Here is a 27348-nt window from a genome sequence, read left to right as displayed (position 1 = left end):
GAATAGCCATAGTTGATTACAAAAGATGTGTTGCCCCTTCCTAAAAAGCACGTCAGTGGTTGCTAGACATGGGCCATGTTGGCACAGTGAACAAGTTGTAAGACTTTTGAGCAAGAAGACGGGGCTTCAAATCCACCCCACTTCCACGGGTTATTTTCTGTCATCTTGAATGCGAAGGGAACTGATGTGTGCTAGTCCTTTGAACAGGAACCAGACAAGCACATGAAATAAAATTCTGGAACTCATGGTGTGAAATTCAGATGTGCCCTATCATTTGCATTTGTTTATTTCTTCCCTGCTGTCCAGTGGACTGCCTCTTTTAAGTATCTACAATGACATGTTCTACTAAAAAAAACACACACACACCCAACCTTTTAAAAACCCTCATTTGCTTTCCTGCCCCTGTTAATGTGGAGTGTGCCTACATCTGTGAAAGTCCAGGCAAGAAGTGAAACTCTTGTTGCTCCTTGGTCACTGAACAATAAAATGTGAAAATACAATTTCCCCATGAGATCAGTCCTCCCCCCCCCCCACCCAAAAAAGGGAAGCCTGATTAACCTTAGTGGTATCAAGAGAGCAAACTGCTGCCAGCATAAAACTAGGATTAAATCCAGTGACTGAGTCCGGATCATGCCCCATGTGGCTTGTCACCTCTTTCTTTCTCTTCCTTCTCAGTTTTGATCCTTTCACTCTGCTTGCACTGCTAAAGTGTCCAGCCAGAGCCTCAGGGCAAACTTTGTCCCGGTGCTCACTCTTTCCACGTCTTCCCCCTGTAGCGGAACGGAGCTGAGGAACATTGTGGTGGGGATGGCCAATGTCTTGGCTGAGCCGTGCTGCACTTCGGTGATGCTGTTCAGGGAGGCAAAGAAGATGCCCAGTTAGCCCAAAACATTGCCCAAGGGGTTGCCAGCACACTTTTGACCTAGGTGCTGAAGGAGAGTGGGGTGCTTCCCCCCCCCCCAGTTTTCCGCATCGCCTAACCATCCACATACCTGACAGCTGGTGGGAGATCGCCTGCCATCGCACTGGTGGCCCCAATCTCATTCTGCGTAGCAGCAATGGATGCCAAGACCGGCTCGTCCAGCCAAGCGTAAGCGCTCACTTCTGCTTCATTGGGCTTCAGTCTCACCTGAAATGTGACACAAAAGTAAGCACAGCCAAGCAACCAGAACTGCTCTAGGCATGTCAAGTACGGTGGAATATTATTTTAAAAGAAAACTGGAGATTCAAAGAGCAGTGTGGGGCTGTTTAAAAGCCCTTTTGCAAACAGGTTTTCAGAGGCTTGAAAGAACTCTATGTCTCCTTGCAAAAGGGCTTTCAAACAGCCCCACACCGTGCTTTGAAATCCCGACAATCAGGGCTTCACTAGAGTGCGGCATCACCTGATGTCACTATGACCTAGGGCGATTGGCAGGTAATGCCCCACCCACCTGTGAAATTTTGCCCGTCAGGGGTCAGGATATCTGGCCCACTGATCATAAAAGCTTCCCCATCCTTCTCAGCTTTTGCCACAAGACGCTCTGTTGTTTACTCTGAGATGAAATATTCTAATAAATTTCCATTTTCTTTTTTAAAAAACCTGTTATGATCATTTTAAGTAGGCAAAGCTGGGTGTGTAAACAAGGTTATCACCAGTACAAAAGTATGCCCCCCATCTTTGCCCATGAAATATCTGGGGTTTGCCATTCCCAGTTAAAAGGCTGGTTGGATGTAAGAGGAAGAGGCCACATACATTTAAAGTCCTAGGATGCCACTTTAAATTGCCCCAAAGAATTCTGGGAGCTGTAGTTTGTGAAGGGTGCTGAGAGTTCCTAGGAGACCCCCTTAATGCCCTCCTAGAGCTGCAGCTCCCAGAGTTCACTGTGGAGAGATAGATTGTTAAACCACTCTAGGAACTAGGCAGGCTGCCCATCAGGGAATTCAGCCCTCGGATGGAAAAAGGCCTCCTTTCCTGAACTAGAGTTCCAAGAAACCACTGAGTCACCAGAGCTTCCCCATAAGAGCGAATCAGAATTGTAGAGTTGGAAGGGACACCAAGGATCATCTATTCCAACCCCCTGCAATCACAACTTGAGCATTCTTGACATATGGATGCTGTGCATAGTTTAAAACCAGGAGGGGGTGTGTGTGCTTCTGATCTTCTCTTCTGAGGGGGTCGCTTGGACACCCGGTTAGGCTTCCCGTGACCCTGAACAGCACCAACCACCTCACCTGGAGCTGCTGGTGACTCTCGCGGGAAAGCAAAAGGAGGTAGACGACGACGTGGTGACGCCTTGGCAGGCCTCTGCTCAGCATGGGAGGGTACACAGACTGCAGGGGGCGAGAGAAGGCAGCGCCTGTGAGGAAACCCCTAGGCTGTGCGAGAAGACCGACTCCTCCTCTCAGGGGTGTTGTAAGGAGCAGGCTGGAAGTGAACTGCTTTGAACACTGGGGGGAGGGCCCTATCTCAAGGGGCAGAGCAGTTGCTTGGCATGCAGAATGTTCCAAGTTCAACCCCCAATGGCATCTCCAGTTACGGCTGGGAAGATCCCATCGAAAACCACAAACAGCCACTGCTGCCAGTCAATATAGACAATTCTGAGGTAAATAGAGCAATCGGTCTCAAGTATTGCCATGTTTCATAGCTCTCTTTTATCTATTTATGAAAATAATATCTTGCCAGTCAATATAGACAACTCTGAAGTAAATAGAGCAATCAGTCTCAAGTATTGCCGTGTTTCATAACTCTTTTATCTATTCTTGAAAATTAATAGCTCCAAGGAGATTAGGGTGGCATGGCTCTTCCCCACCCCAATTCTATCCTCAACACAACCCTGTGAGGTAGGCCAGGATTGAGAGATGATGACAAGGTCACCTGGCAAACTGCATCCAAGCGGGAATCAGAACTGGTGTCTCCTCAGCCTTAACCAGATTGCTAAACCAAAGAGTCTCTCATGGGTGACTCTGCACAACTAATAGTGCGTAAATAATTCACACTTGTGCATTTTAGATATGAAGAGGGCAAAGTCATGCACAACTATAACATGGCTGCCCCTGCCTCATGCGGACTGGCCTTTGAACCCCAGTCCCTCCCAGCTCTTCTGGGCACCCCATAATTCACCTCAGATCTTCTGGGGTGCTTGAGTGACTCTTACCTCCCACAGGGCCAGCGGGCGCCAGGAAAACTCCCCGTCCTCAAGCCACAGGCCCGTCTCTTCCCCCAGTTCCCTCAGCCCAGCATCCAGCAACTACAGGAGCAGAAAAAGCAGGTTTGGAGGAGATCCTGAAACTCCCTTTTTTTTTTAAAAGGAGAAACACAAATTCAGATTGATAGAAGCCACAATGAGGTACAAGAAGGATGGGACAGAAATCTCTGTATAAACTGCAGGTAGCCAACATGAAGATGCTGCTGGACTACAACTCCCATCAGCCCCTGACTCCTTGGCCAGGCTGATGGGTGGCATAGTCCAGCAACATGCAGAAGGAACCACATTGACCCTCCCTGGTATAAATAAACTTATTTCCTCCTAGCCTGGTTTCCCCAGACACAGGTTGCCTCTGTACTTCCTCTCCTTCCAGAGCACAGCAAGCTGTTTCGTTACCTGTTCGTCCTGTTCGATGTGGCCACCTGCAAAGGAAAAGAAAGATCCAGGTTCCCACCATGCCAATTTATTTCTGACAGGCTCAATCCCCCTCTAAGCCCCCTGCTCAGCGTTTCATTCTTGGAGTTGCCGGCTCAGCTCTTGGACACAAAGGAAAGGGGCTGAAACGTTGCGGGGGGCAGCTTTCCACAGGACGTACGCAAACAATTTCTCTTTTGGCCTACCTGCCCCACCAGCATGCACGATGGGGATAAAGATAATACTACCCCTGCTCCTGCCCACCTAGCAGTTCAAAAGCACGTCAAAGTGCAAGTAGATAAATAGGTACCGCTCTGATGGGAAGGTAAACAGTGTTTCTGTGCGCTGCTCTGGTTCGCCAGAAGCGGCTTAGTCATGCTGGCCACATGACCCGGAGGTTGTTCGCCGGCTCCCTCAGCCAATAAAGCGAGATGAGTGCCGCAACCCCAGAGTCGGCCATGACTGGACCTAATGGTCAGGGGTCCCTTTACCTTTACCTTACCCTACAGGGCTCTTTGTAAGGATTACTGAAGGAGTACACTCTGAATGCTGCAGTTGATTCTGCAAAGGCGTTGACCTGCCCTGACATTCTACCAGTATTGCCCCAATGCCTCTAAGCCTCTCTTTCCTGTCTTGAGGACTAGGAGCTTGCTTTAAAAATAATAAAAAAGCTAATACCACACTTGCGCTCAGCTTGTAATCTGGATGTTGGGTGGACTTTAGTTCCCAGGGTCCAGGGTGCTTCGCCTGACCCCCTTGTTCCTAGCCCTTGTTTTAGATCATAACCCACTCTGGAACTGCATTTTAAATGTTTTAAATAAATGATAATTGCAAAGTTATTTGTAACTTTGGGAGGGTGTTGTCAAGCTTCTCCTCTGCCACACACCCCCCCAGGCCGACTGAAAAATTGTGTGCGGGGGGGGGGAGGTCTCCGCTTAATAAACTTTTGTTTCACAAAAAAGCAGGTACTTTTTTTTTTTTTTAGGTGGGGGGAATTTAAAAAATCCTTCAGCCCCTGGATCCAACTCAAAGCCAATGTGGTATTATTTCTTTTATTTATTTCGTAAAATTTATATACTGCTGGTTTTAAGAAGAAGAAAAAAAAAACCCTCAAAGCACTTTATTATGAAAATCAGGCACCCCAGGTAAGGTCCTTGGCTGGCCTGTTCAAGCATACAGGCTTAGTCTAAAGAGCCTCAATCCCAGTTACCTGGGGTGGGGTGGGGATACAAACTGCCGGGGGAAATACAGGTGTTCTCAACCTTCCTGTGGATGTAGGATGTCTGTGTATTCTCCTGCCTTTGGAGCATGGCAGCTTTCCCCATCCCTTCTCCACTTCTAATTTCTCTGTGTGTCAAAACCACATTCCCTTCCCCTGCCTCACCTCCAAATCTCACCTGGAGGGACCCAAATGTTGGGGAAGCTGCTCAGAGTCTTGGACCGCCTTGTCAGCAACACTTTCTGATTGGCTGACTGCAGGAGGATGGCCACGCCCACATCCACCCCTCGCTCCTGGGTCTCCACAGGGAGGGAAGAAGCTTGCGCCTCAGTCAGGTGTTTGATGGGGCAGAAAGGCGGTCTCTGTGGAAGAAGGTTTCTTTTTTTATCTTTTCCTTTCTTCGTGAGACAAACAAATAAACAGAACCGAACAAAGGTTAGCATGGGATGCTACATTTGCAAGAAGAACGATAAAAGCTGGTTATCCTTAGATACCTGTGACAGGTAAGTGGAGAGCAGCAGCATAATAAATGAGGGAATCAGAGATGATTTGCCAGGTATACAGAAACATAAACCTATAACTGGAACCACCAGAGACTCAAGGAGTACCAAGAATAAAAGGCTCTAAATTACATCAATGTCCCCCCCGCCCCGCAACCAATTGGATGTTACTTATCACAAATTTCTAGAGACGTGTGGAAGAGACAACTGTAATTTATTAATTTTTTTTGCAAAAACAGGTGTAATGCTATTTTCCATATGTTACTCCACCATAGGGAGGTGTTGATTTGAGACAAAATTTTCCATCTTTGGGCAATCGATAGATAGGCAAGAATAAGAAGGTAATTTAACAAATGTTTTGGTTTTATATTTTTATTCTCTCCTTCAAAAAAAGAAAGAAAGAAAGAAAGAAAGAAAGAGGGTCACAGTTAGCAACTTGGGTGAGAATAAATGGAAGAAGGGGTCTTTAAAAAAAAGAAGCAGAACTGAACATTTTAAAGAGTGTTTCAGTTCTGGAAACCCCATCCATCTCCCTCCATCTCCCCCACCAACCTGCAAAAGGACCCTGTTGGAGCCAGCAAACTCCCTGTCAGAAATCAGGAACCGGCGCTGGTCCAAAGCGCAGTTCACCATCCAGCTGTCTTCGTCGCCTGTGCAAAAGTGGCCAACGATGCTCTGGGAGAAGCAGACAAAAAACAAAACAAAACCCTAGTAACCATTTCATAATACTGTATACAAGATTTTTTAGGGTGGGGACGGTGTCTAATTAAGACTGTAGGTAATGCTGCAGTTCCGGGAGTGTAAATTACTATTAAACTTTTAAAAGGCCTTTGGTTCACCTGATTGACATCCTATACCCTTTTGAAAAGTGGCTCTTTTTGTGAGGGGGGTGTTATTGGGTTGTTGTTCTTATTTTGATTATATATATATATTGTGGTTTTTATGTTGATCTTTTCTGCGAACCACTCTGAGACCTTGGGGTATACGGTGATATATAAATTCAAATAATGATAATAATAAAAAGCTGCTGTTGTTGGATCAAGTTAATTGATTTGTTGAACTAAATTTTGAACCAGTGTGGAAATACTTGTTACTGTGTAGAATTTTCTTGTGCTATTATTTTCTTTAGGGAGTCCTGCAAAGTGCAATTCTGATTTGTTCTTTTTATAGGGTAGGGGGCACTGGGGGCGAGTTTATGGAACCAAGAGGCCACGCAGATGTTGGGCAACCCCTGGCTTAATCCATTGCCGTGGCCTTTAGGGATCACCCCAGGATCCACTGCTTTAAATGTCTGGTGTGGATGCGGGACCTCATCCACCTGCAAATCACCCGGATCCTTCCACAAAATCCCAACAGAGGACAGCAAGTGACAGACCCACACACAGTTTTCGTCGCTACCTGCTGGAACCTGGCGCGCTGCGGGCAGCTGTTCTCTTTGGACAGGTAAACCACAACCCTCGTGATGCTCTTCATGTTCGCCCTCCTAGCCAGCATCGGAGCGAGGCTTTTCAGAGGCTTTTCAGCCTGGCTGCTTGGAGGAAATTCACTATCATGAGCAACTGAAACATGCTGCCTCTACGCTGCAAAAGGCTCTGCGGCGTCCGGGCGTTGCATTTGTACGCAGAGGTTGCAAAGGAACCGGAGACCCGTTTTTCCCCCCTTGCAAAGGCTGTTGCAACCTGTGCATTGCACGATCCCTTGTTTTAGGGGCTTGTAAGTTTCAGGCAGGAAGTGAAGCCGACTCCCGGCTAAGGGCAGCCCCAGGAAGCTGCTGCGGGAGGAAATGCAATTTCTGCTGGGAGGGGTTGCAACCTTTGCAAAAGGCGTCGCCGGCAAAGCTAGAGAGAGCCCTCTTGCGGCTGCTTTGAAGCGCGCTCCTTCGATGATTCTCTTTGCAATGGAACAACTGTAGGTATAAACATTTCCCAACAGCCCCATGCAAGGAGCTGGACAGTTGCCCTCGCGAAGGAAAAACACTATGCAACGCCTGGTTAAACTGTGGAACTCCCTCCCGCAGTTGGCAGTGAAAGCCACCAACGTGGCTGGCTTTAAAAGAGGATTAGGTAAAGGGACCCCTGACCATTAGGTCCAGTCGTGGCCGACTCTGGGTTTGCAGCGCTCATCTCACTTTACTGGCCGAGGGAGCCGGCGTACAGCTTCCAGGTCATGTGGCCAGCATGACTAAGCTGCTTCTGGTGAACCAGAGCAGTGCACGGAAATGCCGTTTACCTTCCCGCTGGAGCGGTACCTGTTTATCTACTTGCACTTTGACTTGCTTTTGAACTGCTAGGTGGGCAGGAGCAGGGACCGAGCAACGGGAGCTCACCCCGTCACAGGGATTCGAACCGCCGACCTTCTGATTGGCAAGTCCTAGGCTCTGTGGTTTAACCCACAGCACCACCCGCGTACCTAAAAGAGGATTAGGGTTTCTCAATAAGGCACCTGGTTGGCCTCTGTGAGAATAGGATGCTGGACCAGGTGGGCCACTTAGCCTGACCCAACAGGCTCGCCTTATGCTCTTAAAAGTGCAAGGGCGGGGGAACAGATCTTGGTGGCAGGTGGGGGTATTGATGCATTAGCCTGGAGGCACCTTGAGAGATGCAGAATATCTTTCTTAGCACGTTGGAAATGAAGAACAGGGCATTTTAAAAGCAAGCAAATGTATAAATTATATATATATATATATATATATATATATATATATATATATGTAAACATCAAAAGCAAGAGCCTCTTCTATTCTCTCCCATACTAACTACCTCGCTTCTAACTCCCACCCTGAGCAGAAAAATAAGACGTCACAAAGGAGGGTGGGTCACTGTTACCCTGACAACCCACCCACTTGCGCCCTGGGCCAATCCTGCGCCTCCTGCGTCTTGACGCTTCTTCGGAACTTTGAGGCTCCTGCCATTCTGTCTGGCAGCTGGCTGAAACATCTCTTTTCCACTTTCATTCCACTTTGAGAAGCTTAAGCTTCTCCCAGGCGGTTCCCCTTTAAGCAACGTTTCTAGCGAGAACATATCCCATCCTTTTAAATACAGTAGAGAACTCATATCTCCCAAGTTTAGGGGAAGAGGCGTAGCTCAGTGGTGGTGCTTCCCCCTTGCATTGCAGAAGGCACCAGGTTCAAATTCTGACATTGCCAGGTAGAGCTGCAAGAGACTCCCTCCCTGAGACTCTGGAGAGCTGCTGCCAGTGGGGGCCAGTCACCTCCCACCATTTCAGACCCAGGGTCCGCATTTAACCCAAATACACACCCCTCATTTAGCTAGAGTGAGAGGGGTCAATCTGAATGATACCCTGGGCCTCTGTGATCCTCTATCTATGAGTATCTTTGTCAGGAAAGTTAAGTACAGTACTTGTCATTTGCATCCTAACCAAGTGAGCTCTGTTGCCATAGAGACAAATGAGTGGGCTTTTCCCACTCCACCTGGCTGGATGCCACCGTCACCCTAATATGGAGACCAATAGGACAAAGTGGGGAATTGTGTGTGAGTTGGGTTGATGCTGGAATATGAAGAGACAGAGATATTGTCTTGCTCTCTCCTGGACCCCAAGCTATGGTTTGGGGCTCCCTGGAACCCTAACATGGAAGAAAGATCTGTTGAGGTGTTAACGCTGAGAGCAGGTTATATATTGTATATGTGTACTGTAAATAAAACTATATATCCCAAAGATATCATGGTCTCTATTTGGTTTCATTCTAGGGAAACTGGACCTTAGGTGACTGCAGGCACACCTGGAGTCTCTGGCTACTCAGAGTTTGGGCTACATGCAGCACTGGTGTCAGAAGTGCAACATTAATAATAATAATGATGATGATGATGATGAATAATAATAATAATAATAATAATAATAATAATAATATTGTGATTCTTACACTCTTCACTAAGTCTAGCTGGGATCAGCAGATAAAATTCCTGTGTGAATATCCAGGGGTTGATATGAAGAAAAGCGTGTAGGACTTTTTAGTTTAGAGAAAAGGTAAGTAAGAAGCAACGTGATGGAAGTGTCTAAAGTTATTCATGGCATGGAGACAGAGGATGGATAAAAGTTCCTCTCCCTCTCTTGTAACACTAGAACTCGTGGACATCCAATGCAGCTGAATGCTGGAAGATTCAGGACAGAGAAAAGGAAGTCCTTCACACAGCACAACGTTGAACTATGGAACTCCCTCCCACAGGAGGCAGGGGTGCTCGCCACCTTGATGGCTTTAAAAGAGAATTGCCTGTGGGTTTCCCACTGATGCATCTGGTTGGTTATTGTGAGAACAGGAGACTGGACTAGATGGGCCACCCATGATCCAGCAGCCAAGCTGTTCTTATGTTCTTAGGTTAGGTGATGTTCACCCGGAAGCCCTCTCCAAAGGAATGCATCTCCTTAGGTCACACAGAGAACAAACTCCACAGGGACTACCTCAATGCGGTGCTTTTACACTTTTTTAATTTATTGTATTCCGGGTTGGGAATTTGATTTGATAATAATTGGTTTGCTTTTTATTGAAAATGAATAAAAAATATTTTAGGGGTTGGACTGCAGCAGCTCTCAGCATTCCTGATCACTGGCCATGCTGGTCAACAGCCCCCAGAAGGCTCCAGGTTCCCCAAACCCCGCTGCACCCCCAAATAGAAGTTTCTCATCTTCAGAATTGTGGCTCTGACGCATCTGTTTCTGCAGCACCGGCCTCTGCTGGAATCAGTGGTAAAAGATCAGCACGGAAGACTCCGTTATCTCTTTGGAAGAGCTCCAGCCTTTGTGAGTTCCGTATCCGTCCCAGTCAAAGCTGGCAAAGTCGCCGCACTGCCGAGGGTTGGCTTCTGGGAAGAACCCTCCTCCCCCAATGCAATGCTAGGAAAGGGAAGAAAGAACAAGGGCAGAGAGATGGGACAAATTGGGAGGGGATGCAAGCCCTACGGAGAGGATGGGATCGCAATTTGAAATGCGCTTGATGGATTGCAGAGCTCAGCAGCATAGGAGAAAAAGAAACTCGGGGGGCAAATACAAAATACACCTAGTCTTGTGAACTCTGCTGAGAGATGGACTTAAGGATCAGAGTGTGATCAGGCCACTGTCAGCCAGCCAGCAATGGGATATTTTTTGCAACAGCAAAAACCACCCAAGGTGGTGGCACTTTTGAGCTGCATTACTAAATGCACTGACTGCCCAGTCTTTGGTCACCCCCAGTTTGTTTATAACAAGGAAGGTGTTATGAGAATTATAAGGTCTAAGATATAAAATAAATGTACCAGGCAAACACATACATAAATATATAAACACATGTCTGAAACAGTACAGGAAAACAATCCTAAAGCCATTTTGACTCTTTCAGTGACCTCAAATATTCATCCGCAGTTTGGATGGAAGTGGGAAAAGCCTCACCATTGTCTCTGTGCTCACAAATCCTGCCTTAAGGGGACATTTGGGTATGAATAGGGTGAGCCTGTGACCTGGACTCAGGAATTACCGTAAGTATTTATCCTGACAAAAGAATGGCCAAGCTGTCCAGGTAAACCCATTAACAGGTTTCCTGCCAGACAGGATTCTGCTGTAGACTGCCCCTTCTGTGATGTATGTATGATGTATTGTGGGGTGGTCTTGATCTAAAAGGTAAAGGACCCCGACAGTTAAGTCCAGTCGCGAACAACTCTGGGGTTGCAGCGCTCATCTCGCTTTACTGGCCGAGGGAGCCGATATTTGTCCACAGACAGTTTTTCTGGGTCATGTGGCCAGCATGACTAAGCCGCTTCTGGCAAAACCAGAGCAGTGCACGGAAACACTGTTTACCTCCCCGCCGGAGCGGTATGTGGGGGTCAGGTGGGATGGCTATGAGGAATTATGAAAAATGGAACAAGCTATTGTGTCACAATGAAAACATTGCTTGACTGGGTTTGAGTCTTTGACAGTAATTTCTGATCGAATCCCACAAGCCTCTGCACCTCTGCCGTTTTCTTTCTCTATGCCTGACAGGCAAGTATAAGCATTCTAAACACAGGCCAGTTGTTCACCAGGCAGCCTGAGCCATAAAGATAGAAGGTAGCTTTGATGTAGCTTTTGTTAGTTTTGTTAATCTTTAGATAGATCTTAAGGGCCAGGAACAGAGTTTACACAGAGATGGTAAATGCGTCTTTCTTTCCTATGGGTTTATGACCTCCAGGGTCCTCCTTGGTTCCTGTTTATTTAGCTTAACCACGTATGCATGCTCAAGTAGGAAATAGTTTCTTTGTAGTTAAAAGGATTTCTTCTGATCTGACTTTGTCCCACCTGGGGTTTTTGAAATGCTCGGAGGAAATCTGATTGGTTCTTACAAACACTGTGTAAAAAGTTCTTTTGTGAATAAAACGACCTGGGCCAAGGGGTGCACAAATTATTATTGGCACTTCCTCCCAGAGTCTTGCTGGGCAAGCCTCGTGTGTATTTTATTAATCAGAGTCCAATCCTTCCTTGCTTTTGGAACACAACATTTATCTATTTATCTACTTGCACTTTGACGTGCTTTTGAACTGCTAGGTTGGCAGGAGCTAGGACCCCCGTCGCGGGGATTCGAACCGCCAACCTTCCGATCTGCAAGCCCTAGGCTCAGTGGTTTAGACCACAGCGTCACCCGCGTCTTGAACTACAGGGTGGCAATTTCAAAATTCTATACAGTGGTACCTCGGGTTAAGTACTTAATTCGTTCCGGAGGTCCGTTCTTAACCTGAAACTGTTCTTAACCTGAAGCACCACTTTAGCTAATGGGGCATCCCATTGCCACCGCGCCGCCGGAGCATGATTTCTGTTCTTATCCTGAAGCAAAGTTCTTAACCTGAAGCACTATTTCTGAGTTAGCGGAGTCTGTAACCTGAAGTGTATGTAACCTGAGGTACCACTGTATAAGGGCTTGCACATCATTGTTCTGGGTTCCTCCTCCCTCCTGTGTGTGGGGGGGAGCAACCTGTTGCAACAGTTTAGTAAAGATCAGGCTTACTAGCTGCTTTGCTTCTCAATATTCTCTGGTTGGCCTCTGTTATTTTCTCCTGCCGATAGGGAACTCGCTTTAGGACTCTATATGGACTCTTGGGTACCCCATAAGGGAAAAGGAGCAGTTTTATAACAGAAGGGAAGCAAGAGTTGAGGGTTTTGTGGAAGAGGAGGGCCCCAGCTGGCAAAAGGAACTTCAGGAGATACAGGAAACCCTCAGCACCCTAAGTTAAAAGTGGGGGGGCATGCAGAGACTACTCAAATCCTTTAAAAGTGGCTGTTGGGAGGGGAAACTAGCAGAAGCCAAGAAGAGACAAGAGGGCATCTCGCTGTGGATTCAAGGCTGGTGAGGATACTCACGTGTTCTGTGTTGCATCCCGTGACTTTAACACCAGGGCACAGAGCCATGGCGGCTTTCTCGTGATTAAACACTCGGAACTGCACAAAGCCAGCGACAAATTCGGCTGAGAAAAAGAAAGGAGAAATAGCAGAAGTCTCTTTAGTCCCTCTGGTGGAAAACCTTGGCCAGCAGCTGGGCGTAAGGACATCAGAAAAGCCAGCTGGATCAAGCCAGGAGCCCACCTAGACCAGCATCCTGTTCTCACAGGGCCCAACCAGATGCCCCTTCTGGGAAGTCCAAAAGCAGGACCAGAGCAGAAGAACCCCTTTCTCCTCCTGTGGTTTCCAAGAACTGGTATTTAGAAGTATTACTGCCTCTGAGCATGGAGACAGAGGATAGCCATCATGGCTAGTAGCCATCAGGATGCTAGTATTACTACTATTAAAATCTGTATACAGTACCGCCCTTCATCTGCAAATCTCAGAGTGGTTCACGACATAAAAATACAATATGAAAGCACAAAACACATGATAGAAACAACAACAAAACACAAACCAATACCCCTCAATGAATTTGTCTAATCCTCTTTTAAAGTCATCCAAGTTGGAGCAAATTCTATTATTATTTTTTTAATTTCTTTTTGTTGAGTTTCTCTTAAAAAAAAAACCAAAAGAAAAAAAACAAATCAACAAATCCAAAAGAAATATCCATACATAGCACAAAGATAACATCCATTACAGTTCTTTGTCTTCTTCCTTGAATCTTTATATCTTTAAATGTTTAAACCTTTTCTCTACACACCCATTGACCTCCTTCCCTCCCGATTTCGGGCTTCTTAATAAAAATTCTTTCTTTTTTCTGCAGCTGTTAATTGTTACTGGTTTACGCATCGTAAGACTTATATCAAACCTGCTATAGTTTTTAAGTCTCTGTAGTTTCCTTCAATGTATACCATAAATTTATTCCAGTCACTAATAAACTTTGTATTTTTTTGGTTTCTGATTTTTTGTGTCATTTTTTCTAAATCAACATATTCATATAATTTTGTTTGCCAATCTCTGATCGTTGGGGTATTTGCGCTTTTCCAATTTTGTGCAATTAATATTCTAGCGGTGGCTGTGGCATATTGGAATAATGTCTTATCTTCTTTTTTGATTTCATCCCCAATTATTCCTAGTAAGAAGGCCTCTGGTCTTTTAAGAAAGGTATATTTAAATATTCTTTTTAACTCATTATAAATAAGTTCCCAGAACTTCTTCATTATTTCGCAGGTCCACCACATATGGTAGAAATTGCCTTCTTTGATTTTACACTTCCAGCAAGCCTTATTTCCTGTTTTGTACATTTTCCCTAGTTTTGTCGGTGTGATGTACCACCTATACAAATATACCTATAGAAAGGTATATTTAAATATTCTTTTTAACTCATTATAAATAAGTTCCCAGAACTTCTTCATTATTTCGCAGGTCCACCACATATGGTAGAAATTGCCTTCTTTGATTTTACACTTCCAGCAAGCCTTATTTCCTGTTTTGTACATTTTCCCTAGTTTTGTCGGTGTGATGTACCACCTATACATCATTTTTTCCAAATTTTCTCTGAGTAAGACACATGCCGTGAATTTCATTCCACTAGTCCATAATTTCAACCACTTATCATATTCTATATTGTATCCCAAGTCCATTGCCCATTTTGTCATGACCTCCTTTATTTCTTCATCTTTAGTGTCCCAATCTAATAATACGTTATACATTTTAGATAATAACTTGGATTTACCTTCAATTATTTCTATCTGGAATTTAGATTTTTTCTCGTTTATCCCTACTTTTTTGTCTTCCTTCCATACTGCGTTTATTTGATGAAATTGCAGCCAGCCTGTTAGTTTGTCTTTCAACTCCTCATATGTTCTCAGTTTCCATCCACTCTCTGATCTTATCAGTAGGTCTTCATATGTCAGTCTTTCTCCTTCCATATTTGCTTTTTTGGTTGTTAAAATATTGATTGGGGATAACCACCAGGGTGTTTTCCATTCCAGAAGTTTTTTATTTTTCTCCCAAACTTCGTATAGTGGCCCTCTAATAATGTGGTTTGAAAAAACTTTATGTACCTTTTCTTTATTTAGCCACAAATAGGCATGCCAACCGAACCTGTTGTTGAAGCCTTCTAAGTCTAACAGATCCGTGTCTTCCAAATTTATCCTATCTCTGATCCAGCAGAGGCAGGAGGCCTCAAAGTATAAGTTGGAGCAAATTCTATAATAATTTATCTATGCACTTCCTGAAGAAGCCCTCGTTTTTTTGGTCTGTCCTGAATCTTCCAACATTCAGCTTCATGGAATGTGCATGAGTTCTAGTGTTAAACAAGAGAGGGACAAAAACTTCTCTATTTGCTTTCTCCATGCCACACATAACTGCATAACTTGAAATTCAGTCGCACTGCGACTGAATGTTGCAGAGATACATAATTTGTTATTTATTTATTTATTTTTAAATAAGCCAGGTAAGGTGAGCTTGTGAGGGAACCCAGTTCTTCAGTAAACCCAGTTTTTCAATAAATGTGTCTCAGGCCTTGCAACAAAGCAATTATTGGCAAATAGTTAGGCAGGCAGTCAAGTTAGGCACCTGAGTGAGTTGAGCAGCGGGTCGACGAGAGACCTCACCAGAGCCCTCAACTGCCCCCCCCCCCAATTTCTTATTTGTGCTCAGCCGCAGTCTGGCCTAAGGAAGCAAGACTTACTTCGCCCGTTTGGAGAATAGTAGTCCGAGGTCTTCTGGGCACTCCCTGCATCGTAGGTGACGGGGACAGCTGGGCCGTTGTTGGTCTGGCAGGTGCCAATCCCATAGGTCACTGGATATTTCTGAAAAGAGAAGCAGGAAGGGACCTGAGGCTTGCTTTGGGCTTGTGGTGTTCCTCATGCTCAGCCAGAAAAGATGCATATGGGGAGGAAAGGAGATCCAGAACATCTAATTACTCTCAGCACAGGACCGTGACACAGGCCAAGGGGACGGGAGCCCCAGTGCAAAAAGACAGCAGGTGAATTGGGCCCCTTCTAGGGTGGAGCTGCTCCAACTTTTTCTGTCTCCTCTGCCTCAGAGAGACCCCCGCCCCCAAATCTCCCACCCAGCCTCATCCCAGACTTGGATGAAAATAGGGACACCCTATTCCATATCCTCCAATGTTTCTCTGATGAAAACAGGGACGTCCTAAGCAAAAGCGATGGGACGCGGGTGGTGCTGTGTTAAACCACAGAGCCTAGGACTTGCTGATCAGAAGGTTGGCGGTTCAAATCCCTGCAATGGGGTGAGCTCCTGTTGCTCCCTGCTCCTGCCAACCGAGCAGTTCAAAAGCACGTCAAAGTGCAAGTAGATAAATAGGTACCACTCCGGCGGGAAGGTAAACGGCGTTTCCGTGCGCTGCTCTGGTTCGCCAGAAGCGGCTTAGTCATGCTGGCCACATGACCCGGAAGCTGTACACCGGCTCCCTTGGCCAATAAAGCGAGATGAGCGCTGCAACCCCAGAGTCGGTCATGACTGGACCTAATGGTCAGGGGTCCCTTTACCTTTACCTAAGTAAAAGCGAGAACATTCCAGGACCAAATCAGAAACTGGGATGGCTTCTGTAAATCTGGGACTGTCCCTTGAAAATGGGGGCACTTGGAGGGTCCGTGAGACCCCAGTATGTGACCAGGGGGTGCCTTCCTGCCCTGCTTGTGGGCTTGCTGGAGGCCCCAGGCCCAGATGGGGCCCTGATCTGGGGTCTCCGCCACAGCAGGGCTTTCCTAGGGAAACCTGGAGGCCTGGGGAAGAGCCCTTGTAGCTCAGTGGCAGAGGGTCTGCCTTGAAAGCAGAAGCTCCCAGGTTCAATCCCTGCTGGTGGCCTCCCCAGGTGAGGTTAGAGGCACACTCCTGTCTAAAATCCTGGAGAGCCATTGCTGTCTGTCAGTGTAGACGGTTTTGAGGGAGCTTCCTTGGTCCTGATTACTAAAAAAAGGGGGGGGGAGGTCTCCTGCCCCGCTCAACCACCCAAATCCCAAATGCCGAGTCAGCCGGCAGAAATCCTGAGCCATGACTTGCTTACCTGGTAGAGCCTGAGAAGGTTCCCTCCAAGCTCAGACAAGAACCCGGTTTCGGTGCGGTATCTCAGGAGTGAAGACTCGCGCCATTTCTTCATGGGGGTGTTGTTGGGGACGTGCCATATGGCCATGTCTGCTGCTTCAAGGTCATAATAGCCAGGATTCTGGAAAGAAAGAGAATCAGGGGTGTTAGAGGGGGAGGAGGGTTTGGTTTTTAAATTGGGGTGTGTGTGTGTGTTTTACAGTAACAGGAGACACTGTCGAGAAAGAGCCTTTTCCTCTGTATTTCCCACCCTTGCAAGTTCCACTGATTACCGTATTTTTCGCTCTATAGGATGCACTTTTCCCCCTCCAAAAATTAAGGGGAAATGTGTGTGTGTCCTATAGAGCTAATGCAGGCTCCTTGGCTTCAGCGATAGCAACGCAAAGCCTCTGAAGCGCAGAGGGAGCGCTCCCTCCGCACTCCAGAGGCTTTGCGTTGCTTTCGCTGAAGCCTGGAGAGCAAGAGGGGTCGGTGCGCACCACCCCTCTCGCTCTCCAGGCTTCAGGGATAGCCGCCTGAAGACTTCGGAGCGCAGCGTGAGTTCCCGCTGTGCTCTGCAGGCTTCAGGTTCCTTTTGCTGAAGCCAGGAGAGCAAGACTCTCCTGGCTTCAGCAGAGAGGGAGAGCTGCGCAGCGCCCCTTCAGCCAAGCGGGAGGAGAAATGGAAGGGGCTCCGTTTCTCCTGCCGCTTCGCTGAAGGGGCGCTGAGCAGAGAGGGGGAGAAATTTTTTTCTTGTTCTCCCCCTCTAAAACAAGGTGTGTTCTATGGTCCGGTGTGTCCTATAGAGCGAAAAATATGGTATATTTGTGGCCTGTACAGGCAGTCTATTTTTGTCCCTGTTTTTGCCTTTTAGGGGGATGTCTTTGAAACATTTCCCGATGTACCTTCAATTGGCAGAATTGCCATTCTCACACAGGTGCCGCATAAGACCCACATTTGTAAGAACTCAGTCATTTAATATGGCGAAACTTTGGAACTCCCTGCCTCTTGATATCAGCCGGTGCTGTCATTGTACCTTTCCTCGGAGCCTCCAGTTTAGACAACCCTCCCCAGATGTTTAGAAAGTTGACGCGGATTTTAATTTGTTTCCATCTCTTGTTATTTTAACCTTTCGCATGTTTTACATTACTGCTGGGGCCAAGCTCTGCTGAACTCAGTAGCAGCGGACTTCTGAATAGGCAGACAAAGGGTATTGTTCACCTATTGCGCCACTACAAAGACAGTCTCACCTTGTAGTCATCACTGGTTGAGGCTATAGCTGACCCAAAGGTGGAGTTATTGGACCAGTTTCCATCTCCTGTAGCGTAGTTGGCATTACTGCCTTGCTGGCTGGACCAGCGGTCCCCCACGGTGCATTTCCCATACATGTTGTTTTCGTGGACGCTCGCCACCAGAGTCCAGCCTCCTCCGTTGGTGGTCATGTCACAGAAGGTCTGGTAGATCTCTCCATCTTCCGTGGCCAGGAAATACAACCCATCTGCTCAAAAGACAGGATCAAGACAGGATCTTTCCTGCTCCCTTAATATAATGTTTATTAAATTTTCTTTTTTCCTTTATAACAACCAAATAAAATTTCTTCATCACATATATCTTTGCTCAAATTGAGCTTTGACTTCCTCCCGTCCCCCTCCCTGACTTCCATATGTAATCACTTTTATCTTCGCATTTCTAAATCATCACCCTATTTACCTTATCTCCATACTTAAAAGACTTACTTCTAATATTTATAAACAGGTATCAAATCATAACCTTACAAAATATTTTAAATCAATCCTGCAAATGCTTTCAAATGTTTGCAATGTTCCTTCATATATTGTACAAATTTATTCCAGTCCTTTTCAAACAGTTGCACTGGTTTCGGATTTTCCCCGTCAGTCTCGCCAGCTTAACCTATTCAATCATCTTTGTCTGCCATTCTTCCAACGTTGGAAGTTCTTGCTGCTTCCATTTCTGGGCTAAAAGTATCCTTGCTGCCGTGGTAGCATACATAAATATATTTATGTCTTTTTTGGGAATTTCTTCACCTATTATCCCTAATAAGAAAGCCTCTGGTTTTTTACTAAAGGTATTTTTGAAAATCTTTTTCAGTTCATTATATATCATACCCCAGTAGGCTTTAAACTTAGGACACGTCCACCACATATGAAAGAAATTCCCTTCCTTCTCCTTACATTTCCAACATACCTTATCTTAAATTTTATACATTTAGCTAGTCGGTGTCAAATACCACCTATACATCATCTTCATTAAATTTTCTTTTAATGCCGTACATGCAGTGAATTTAATTGTTTTTGTCCATAATCTTTCCCACATCTCTAATTCAATATTGTGACCAAAATCTTGCGCCCATTTAATCATAACTGTCTTAACTCCTTCAGGATCAATACAGGATCAAGCAATTGGATAGTCTTAAGAAGACTTGGCCACCTTTAGATTAGTGTTTCCCAAACTTGGGTCTGTTTACGGACTACAATTCCCATCATCCCTGACCACAGGACTTTGTTAGCTAGGGATGATGGGCGTTGTAGTCCATGGAACAGCTGCTTATTTCCTCACCTGTGCACCCTGGCAAGGAGCTCTTGATTTCTTTGCAGCTCCTTGGAAGCTTGTGAAGACCGTGTGGATTGCTTGTGCTGCAGAATGACGCCTCTTCCCACTTCTGCAGCAGACCGAGGACATCTTGCTTTGCGGAGTTGAGGCAGCAGCTGCTATCTGCGTGCAGGACAATAGGTGTGAACAGGCTGAGTTACCCAGACATATGGAGAGGGAGTTGCCCAGGTTGGAAGACGGAAGCAGGATCCAGGGTGACCTTGGCAGGACGGGGAACTGGGCCAGAACTAACAACATGAATTTCAACAGAGATCAATGCGCTTATGTAGGCAGACTCACAGGGACAAAATACAGGAAGGGTGACAACTTGGCTTGACAGCAGAACCTAGGAAAAGGCATCCAGGGTTTTAATGGATAAGCAAAACATGAGCCAGCAGTGTAGTATGGCAGCAAAATGGGCCAGTGCAATTCTAGGTTGTATCAAAAGAAGTATAGTGTCCAGAATGTGAGAAATAATGGTCAGTACTTTTTTTCCTGGGAAAATAGGTCAGAAGGTTGGCAGTTTGAATCCCCACGACAGGAGGAAGCTCCCGTTGCTCGGTCCCTGCTCCTGCCCACCTAGCAGTTTGAAAGCACGAAGTGCAAGTTGATAAATAGGTAAATGGCGTTTCCATGTACTGCTCTGGCTCAACAGAAGCGGCTTAGTCATGCTGGCCACATGACCCGGAAGCTGTACGCCGGCTCCCCCGGCCAATAAAGCGAGATGAACGCCGCAACCCCAGAGTCGTCCGTGACTGGACCTAACGGTCAGGAGTCCCTTTACCTTTACCTTACTCACCATGAAGTTGTTACAGTAAGTGCCACACTTTTGAACAACAAAAAAGAGGTGCCAGTACTTTGTACCCGTGAGTACCCTTAAAAAAAAAAAACCCAACAGCACTGGTACTGCTCCATTCTACTTTGGTCAGATTTCACCTGAATACTGTTTCCAGTTCTGCTTGTCAGGATGGGATATGAACAAACTGGAAATGGGGGCAGTCAAGGGCCTGGGAAGCCAATCCTGTGAGAAAAGGTTTAAGAAGCTTTGTTCAATCTGGAGAAGAGACCAAAGGCTGAGACACCCCCCCCCCGCTCTCCTGACACTAGAACCCGGGGGACATCTAATGAAGTGGAATATTGGAAGAGTCAGGGTGGAGAAATAAAAGGGCTTCTTCATGTACCACATAGTTAAACTATGGAACTCCCTGCCACAGGGGACAGTAGTGGCCACCAGCTTGGATGGTTTTTAAAGAGTATTGGGCAAATTTATGGAGGAGGAGGAGGAGACTATCAATGGCTACTAGCAGTTGCTGGAAGCCACAGGAGGGGAGGGGGCTCTTGCATTCGGATCCTGATTGCGGGCTTCCCACCGGCAATTGTTTGGCCCCTGTAAGAACAGGATGCTGGACTAGACAGGTGGTTGGCCGCCTGACCCAGGAGATGAAGAAGAAGAAGAAGAGTTTGGATTTGATATCCCGCCTTTCACTCCCCTTCAGGAGTCTCAAAGCGGCTAACAATCTCCTTTCCCTTCCTCCCCCACAACAAACACTCTGTGAGGTGAGTGGGGCTGAGAGACTTCAGAGAAGTGTGACTGGCCCAAGGTCACCCAGCAGCTGCATGTGGAGGAGCGGAGACGCGAACCCGGTTCCCCAGATTACGAGACTACCGCTCTTAACCACTACACCACACTGGCTCTGTTTGTTATGTTCTTAAGATACAACCACAGCCTTCAAACATCTGAAGGGCCCTCACAGAGAGCAGATCTGATTTATGTTCCTCCGAAGGGGAGGGCTGAAACCAGCAGTTTCAATTTATGAGAAATAGGATTTTGACTCAATAGCAGGGAGAACTTCCTGATGGCACAAGGTGTTCAGCCGTGGAACACAGAGTCCTGGAAGGTGAGAGACTCTTCAATCACTAGTGGCTTTTAAGCGGAGGCTGGATAGGTACTTATCACTGGGTGCTGCAGGCATGCATCTCCTTCATTGGAAGGGGGCTTGGCTAGATGTCCTTTGGAGGTGCCCTTCCAACACAACGGTTCCAAGAGTTTGCCCCAAGATTTGCCAAATGTGTATGGAAAGGCCCTTTGCCCCCCCAAAAAAGACCAAAGAAAAGCACAACATCCTGGCACAGTCTCTCCCCCCCCCCCAGGCACCAGCATATACTTACCACACAGGTCCCCCTTTCGGAGGTCAGCCAAGAGTAAAAGGAGAAGAGCAAATCGCTTCATGGTGGGCTCTTTCTGTGGGTGAAAATGAGAGGGCTGGTGAGTCAATGACAGGGGCGGCTCACCCCTAGGAACTGGTGGGCCTTAATCAGTGCTTTTTTTCTAAAAATAAAAATAAAAAAATGTTTAGGGGTACTCTAATTTTGACTCAAGAAAATCACCATTTTATAGTTCAAACGGGGGGGGAATACAGTAAATGGACAAAAGTACAAAGATTCACAAAATGTTTAAGGTTATGTGTCCCCCCCCCCGAAAAAAGCAGTGGTCTTAATCAAAAGACTGAACAATTTGTCTCTCTTAATCCAGCGCCCCGCAATCAACATGATTCATCACTTGCTTTAGAATTGTAGAGTTGGAAGGGACCACGAGGGTCATCTAGTCCAACCCCCTGCAATGAGGAATCTTTTGCCCAACGTGGGTCTTGAACTCACAACCCTGAGATCAAGAGTCTCCTGCTCTACCGACTGAACTACCCACGGCCCATCCACACCAACATTCATTCATTCATTCATTCATTCATTCATTCATTCATTCCCCTCCCTTCACCCTAAGGTCCCATGGTGGATTACAGCATTAAAAACAATATTAAAAACAATTAAAAAACAGTTTACAATCATAAAAATAAGGTGGGTCCTAATAATATATCCCTCAAGCGTCAAAAGCCAGGGCAAAGCGGTGCGTCTTCAGCATCCTCCGAAAGCTGTAGGATGAAGGTGCCAGATGCACTTCTGCAGGGACTTCCACAACTTAGGGGCCACCACAGAGAAAGCCCTCTCTCCTTGGGCCACCCGCCCCCTCGGCATCTGAGGGCGAAGGAACTACCAAGAGCCCCCCCCCCTGCTTATCTTCACCACCACCACCTCCCAGAGTGTCTGCAGGGAAGGAGACCTTTCAGATATTTGGGGCCTGAGTCATTTAGGGCTTTGAGTGCTAACATGAGCACCTTGACTTGGGTCCGGGAATGAACAGGCAACCAGTGCCGCTGTTTTGAAACAATGGGATATATAAGATCTAATGGGAACCCAAATCAGTAATCTGGCTCCTGCATTTGAGACCATCTGAAGTTTTCCATGACTGAAGTTGAGCAGCGTTGAATGTCCGCTCTTCCACGATCACAGCCATAACTGCAAGACCAAAGGACTTCTGCTCTGAATATTCTGCCCACAGGTGCGGATCCTAGCCTGGGGCCAGACGCAGCGTTACCTGATAACCTGCAGGAAAGGAGAGGGGGCCCTTTGCCAGAGGCAAATGGGTGGGGACCCTCCTTCAGCTCCTCCTAGCTAGAAGGACAAAAGCCAGAGCTGAGAGCTGGCTGTGATGTGTGATAAGAAGGCTGGGGAAAGTTGTTGGCTGGAAAAGGCAGAGAGAGAGAGAGAGATCACAATGTTTGATTTCTGCTTGAATCCAGGCTGCAGCTATGGGAGAAACAAGCCCCTTCGGTGGTGCTGATGCTGTGAATCCCTCCATTGTAGGCTCAGGTTGTACATAAACCATATATCCTAAAGACACCGTAGTCTCTGCTGTGCCTCATTCCCTAACCCACGGGATCTTGCACCACTTGAAGGTTGGGGTATCGTGCAACAGTACCAGTCGGAAGCACTGATACCAACCTAGTAGTAGTAACACCCCACCCCACCAACCAGGACCACCACTGTTATTCTTGTTACCAGCAGCAGCCAGGAACATCACCCACCCGCAGCTGCTATTTGCCGCAATGCAAAGAGACCAGTCACTGATACACCACAACCCTCTTGCCTCCCTTTGGGTCTTCAAGTTTGTCCAAAACTGATATCAACACAGCGACCGCTGAATCCTACTGCTCTACAGTGGTGGGTTCTCTGTGTTCAAAGGGAGTGTGACTTGTTCCCTTCATATTCTATCACACTATTGTGCTTTGAAGGAAAATTGCCGGCTCACCTGGTTAGGAGATGTCGACGTTCTGGTCTTCTGATGCTCGGAGGTCGCCTCTGTTCTGCCTTTTATTAGCAGCTTGCTGACAAAAGTCAACAGCCAGGGGGATAACATCAAGGAACTATCAGACTCCAGAATTGTTTGTACAAAGGGCAGGTTGAGTTTGCCGGGTTTCACGGTTTCAGCAATGTTTCCGGGAAAATACTTCATTTTCAGACATGGGGCATCCCCTGCAAGCCTGGCTTTCTAGTTGGGTGGGAAGTCAAGACTTTTTGCAACAGAAGGTGCAGAAGTGAAAATTACTGGATGCCTTGCATTCCAGAGTCGCATATCACTGAAATTAAAATTGCACCTAGAAACCTCCAAAAGGATATCACTGGCCTCCTGCTGTGTGTTCAGCTGTAGCCCTGTCTTTGGGGGAACTTTGTCAGACATTATAAACCAGAAGCTGACCCAAGTATCTTCCTACACACACTACTAAGAGGTTTAGGGTCTTTTGCTAGCCGCGGTGTGCTGAAGGTGTAAACGACTCTCAGATTCTGAAAGGCTGGTCTCACTAAATCAAGTTCATTAATTTTGTTGAATTAAACTTTCTTAGTGGGTTTTCCAAACCGCTAACTCTTTTTATAGAGTTAGGGTAGGGGGCCACTGGGTATAAATCTATGCAGTGGGGTGGAAGCTCAGAAAAGCTTGGAACCTGCTGCTCTAAAACAGAGGAGCGTGCAAAACTACTTAACCCCTGCAGTCTTCCCTCTTTTACCATAAGGAAACCCCCATAACCAGAGGCGACAACTTCTCCAGAAGATTGAGGTGGCCTGGCACAATTGAGGGGCTCAAAAAATACATGGAGTGGGCTGAAACTGCCTCAGCCCCTGGGGTTGGTGCCTATGCCCACAGAGAACACTTAACCCAGAGACAATTTTTCTTGGGGTGAGCCAGCAGCCACACTGTTTGAGTGCCAAGGAGCTAGCTGACAATGAGGTACAAATGGCCCAGGCACCCATCTATCCGTCCAGTAACTTATTCCAATAGCTATATTGCAACTCTATTCAGCGTGCAGCAGACCTGCAGCAGGCTGGGTTTGGGCACAATGTTATCCCCTGCATTTCCTACTTCCATCAGTTAGTGGCCTGTACTCTTTTATCTACAGCTTTACATTAAGTGTGGAAATGTCAGGGACCTGATATCCCAGAGCTTTCCAAACTCTGCTTGCTGTGTGCCAGTTGCGGTGTGTAACTGTGTCCCCGTACATTTTGCCAATGTAGTTTATGTATGCGTCTGTATCTCTTACAAGGGGTTAGCTTAACCTCCGGTTTGCTAGTAAAACTGAATTACTGTGTCGTGAAATTGATGCATGTCTAAAAAGTGTGTCGCCAACATGAAAAGTTCGGAGAGCTCTGCTGTAGCCCCATGCGCACATTCAATGAACAACATTGCTGTGGCAAAAGGGGGGGGGGGGGAGTCCTCTGCAGACGTAAATGTATTTGCATATTGTGCAACATGGAAACAGTGCCAGGATAATGAGGAAACAAGATAAAACCTTTGGTTAGGTTAGGAGAAAAAGTATTTGCATATTGGATCACTAAAATATATGTTACAGTGCTTTTCTGGGGGGGGCATGGACCCAAGTCAAATACTCATTTATTTATTTAAAGATAGAATTCCTGATCAGATCCTGGTTCTAAGAAAGAAGAGTTCATAAATCAAGGTAATAAAGGGTGCAAAAAACCCACAACAAATTCAACCCCTTTCTGGGTATGTTGATCAGTAGTTACTGAGAGCATTGGTGGTTGTGTAAAAGGCACAAAGTAAAAGGCACATGGACCAGAATTGACCAAATTTGGATTACTAGAGGAATGGCACCGAAGATAAAAAAAGTGGAGATCTGCCCTAAAACCTGCTCTGACCATAATGCTGTAAAGATGGAGATGAAACAAATAACAACCGGCACCTTTAGATGGAGGATGAATGACACCTTATTTAGAGATGAAGAAGTGTATAATAACGCCCAAAAGACATTAAGAGACTATTTTGAAATAAACTTGGCAACAAATGTGGAAAAAAGAGTAATCTGGGACGCAAGTAAAGCCGTGATGAGAGGGTTCTTGATACAACAGAATGTATTAAAAAAGAGAAGGCAAAATGAGAAAAAAGATAAAATTTTGGAGAAAATAAAAGAAGGTGAGAAAAAACTGAGAGCCAAGCCAAAGTCACAGGAGATCTTAAGAGAAATAAAGGTCCACCAAATTCAATATATGGAACTTATGAATCAGGAAATAGAATGGAAAATCAAACAGATGAGACAGAAGACATTTGAATCAGCGGATAAATGTGGGAAATTACTGGCTTGGCAATTGAAGAAAAGACAAAAACTAAACACCATTACAAATTTGGAAGTAGAAGGAAAAGACATACACAATCCAAATGAGATTAGAAACTGTTTCCAGAAGTATGTTAAACAATTATATGCACAAGGGCCACAGAATGAGAAGGATATCGAAGAATTTTTAAAAACAAATGGATTACAAAAAAATTCACAAGAAAGTAAAGTATTGTTGAACTGTAAAATTTCTGACCAAGAGATAGAAGGGGCCATTCTAAATATGCAGCTGGGCAAATCACCGGGACCAGATGGGCTGACCTCCAGATATTACAGATCTTTGAAGGACTGGTTAATTCAACCTCTGAAGGAGGTCTGCAATGAAATTTTGGAAGGGAAAAAGGCACCAGAAACGTGGAAAGAGGCTTATATTACACTTATACCGAAAACAGAGACTGAAAAGACTCAACTTAAGAACTACCGTCCCATATCCTTATTAAATGTGGATTACAAAATTTTTGCTGATATTTTGGCTAAGAGACTGAAAAGAGTATTGATCGAAGAGATTCATAAGGATCAAGCAGGTTTTCTGCCGGGAAGACACCTTTCTGACAATTTGAGGAATGTAATTGACATTCTGGAAAAGTTAGAAGTGAACATAAACACTAAAGCTGTTCTGATATTTGTGGACGCGGAGAAAGCCTTTGACAACATTTCTTGGAGTTTTATGAAAAAGAATCTACAGGGTATGGGGGTAGGCCAAGGTTTTGAAAATGGTATAGGTGCAATATATTCTGAACAGAAGGCTAAATTAATTGTAAATAATGTGGTTACGGAACAATTTAAGATAGAAAAAGGGACACGACAAGGGTGCCCAATTTCCCCTTTACTTTTTATATCGGTCCTGGAGGTTTTGCTGAACATGATTAGAAGGGACCGGTTGGTTTAAGTCATCTGCAAATGCTCTCAATTTATACTGTTTGGCTCCTACCTGAATACCTTTGTTTTGACATTACAGGAGCCAGAATCTAGTACTAAAAGAGTTTTAGAATTAATTCAAGAATTTGGTCAGGTGGCAGGATTTAAACTGAATAAGTCCAAAACTAAGGTTTTAGAGAAAAACTTAACATTGTTTGAAAGAGAGAAGTTCCAGAATGAAACAGGCTTAACAGTTGTGAAGAAAGTGAAATACCTGGGGATTAATATGACATCAAAAAATGGGAATTTGTTTAGGGATAATTATGAAAAATGTTGGTCGGAAGTGAAAAAGGATTTAGAAATATGGTCTAACCTGAAGCTTTCCTTGCTGGGTCGAATTGCAGCTATAAAGATGAATGTTTTGCCTAGAATGTTGTTTTTGTTTCAAAGATTGCAAATTGTGGACAAGATGGAATGTTTCAAGAAGTGGCAGAAAGATATCTCTAAATTTGTCTGGCAGGGCAAGAAGCCTAGGATAAAATTTAAGATTTTAACTGATGCAAAAGAAAGGGGTGGATTTGCCCTGCCAGACTTTAAACTTTATTATGAGTCAGCAGCGTTTTGCTGGCTGAAAGAGTGGTTGCTTCTTGAGA

The 27348-nt window shown here is 45.7% G+C and overlaps 2 protein-coding genes across 4 annotated transcripts; both read right to left on the bottom strand.

The window, feature by feature from the left end:
- Nucleotides 1-250: 250 nt before the first annotated feature.
- On the bottom strand, nucleotides 251-7039 carry NUDT17 (nudix hydrolase 17). Of its 3 annotated transcripts, none has more exons than XM_053369604.1 (8): nucleotides 6717-7038; nucleotides 5871-5993; nucleotides 4997-5216; nucleotides 3582-3607; nucleotides 3135-3227; nucleotides 2212-2310; nucleotides 993-1129; nucleotides 251-849 (listed from the first exon to the last, which is right to left on the bottom strand). In XM_053369604.1, the coding sequence occupies exons 1-8, from the start codon at nucleotides 6810-6812 to the stop codon at nucleotides 687-689; spliced, it is 957 nt and encodes a 318-aa protein (XP_053225579.1). In that variant the 5' UTR covers nucleotides 6813-7038; the 3' UTR covers nucleotides 251-686. The 3 variants fall into 3 exon arrangements, with proteins under 3 accessions (XP_053225579.1, XP_053225580.1, XP_053225581.1); XM_053369605.1 differs by having other exon boundaries at nucleotides 4997-5180; XM_053369606.1 differs by lacking the exon at nucleotides 2212-2310 and having other exon boundaries at nucleotides 6717-7039.
- A 2852-nt stretch (nucleotides 7040-9891) lies between these two features.
- On the bottom strand, nucleotides 9892-23598 carry LOC128404175 (intelectin-1-like). The gene is made up of 8 exons (XM_053369599.1): nucleotides 23464-23598; nucleotides 21489-21561; nucleotides 19287-19442; nucleotides 17960-18207; nucleotides 16693-16851; nucleotides 15352-15472; nucleotides 12636-12739; nucleotides 9892-10166 (listed from the first exon to the last, which is right to left on the bottom strand). Exons 1-8 carry the CDS (start codon nucleotides 23569-23571, stop codon nucleotides 10014-10016), a joined length of 1122 nt encoding a protein of 373 aa, XP_053225574.1. The 5' UTR covers nucleotides 23572-23598; the 3' UTR covers nucleotides 9892-10013.
- Nucleotides 23599-27348: the final 3750 nt, after the last annotated feature.

Source organism: Podarcis raffonei, chromosome 16 (assembly GCF_027172205.1).
Source record: "Podarcis raffonei isolate rPodRaf1 chromosome 16, rPodRaf1.pri, whole genome shotgun sequence".
Taxonomy (NCBI): Eukaryota; Metazoa; Chordata; class Lepidosauria; order Squamata; family Lacertidae; genus Podarcis; species Podarcis raffonei.
This window is presented reverse-complemented; position numbering and strand designations above follow the sequence as displayed.

Bases quoted from the DNA above. Each gene is read 5' to 3' on its own strand.
- NUDT17 (XM_053369604.1), bottom strand. From the start codon at position 6,812: ATGCTGGCTAGGAGGGCGAACATGAAGAGCATCACGAGGGTTGTGGTT. The intron at 5,994-6,716 runs GTAGCGACGAAA...TGCTTCTCCCAG, and splicing joins AGCGCGCCAGGTTCCAGCAG to AGCATCGTTGGCCACTTTTG. The intron at 2,311-3,134 runs GTAAGAGTCACT...CGCCCCCTGCAG, and splicing joins GCCCGCTGGCCCTGTGGGAG to TCTGTGTACCCTCCCATGCT.
- LOC128404175 (XM_053369599.1), bottom strand. From the start codon at position 23,571: ATGTTATCCCCCTGGCTGTTGACTTTTGTCAGCAAGCTGCTAATAAAA. The intron at 18,208-19,286 runs GTGAGGAAATAA...TCTTTTGAGCAG, and splicing joins CTCCTTGCCAGGGTGCACAG to ATGGGTTGTATTTCCTGGCC. The intron at 12,740-15,351 runs GTAAGTCTTGCT...TCTTTTTCTCAG, and splicing joins CTATTCTCCAAACGGGCGAA to CCGAATTTGTCGCTGGCTTT.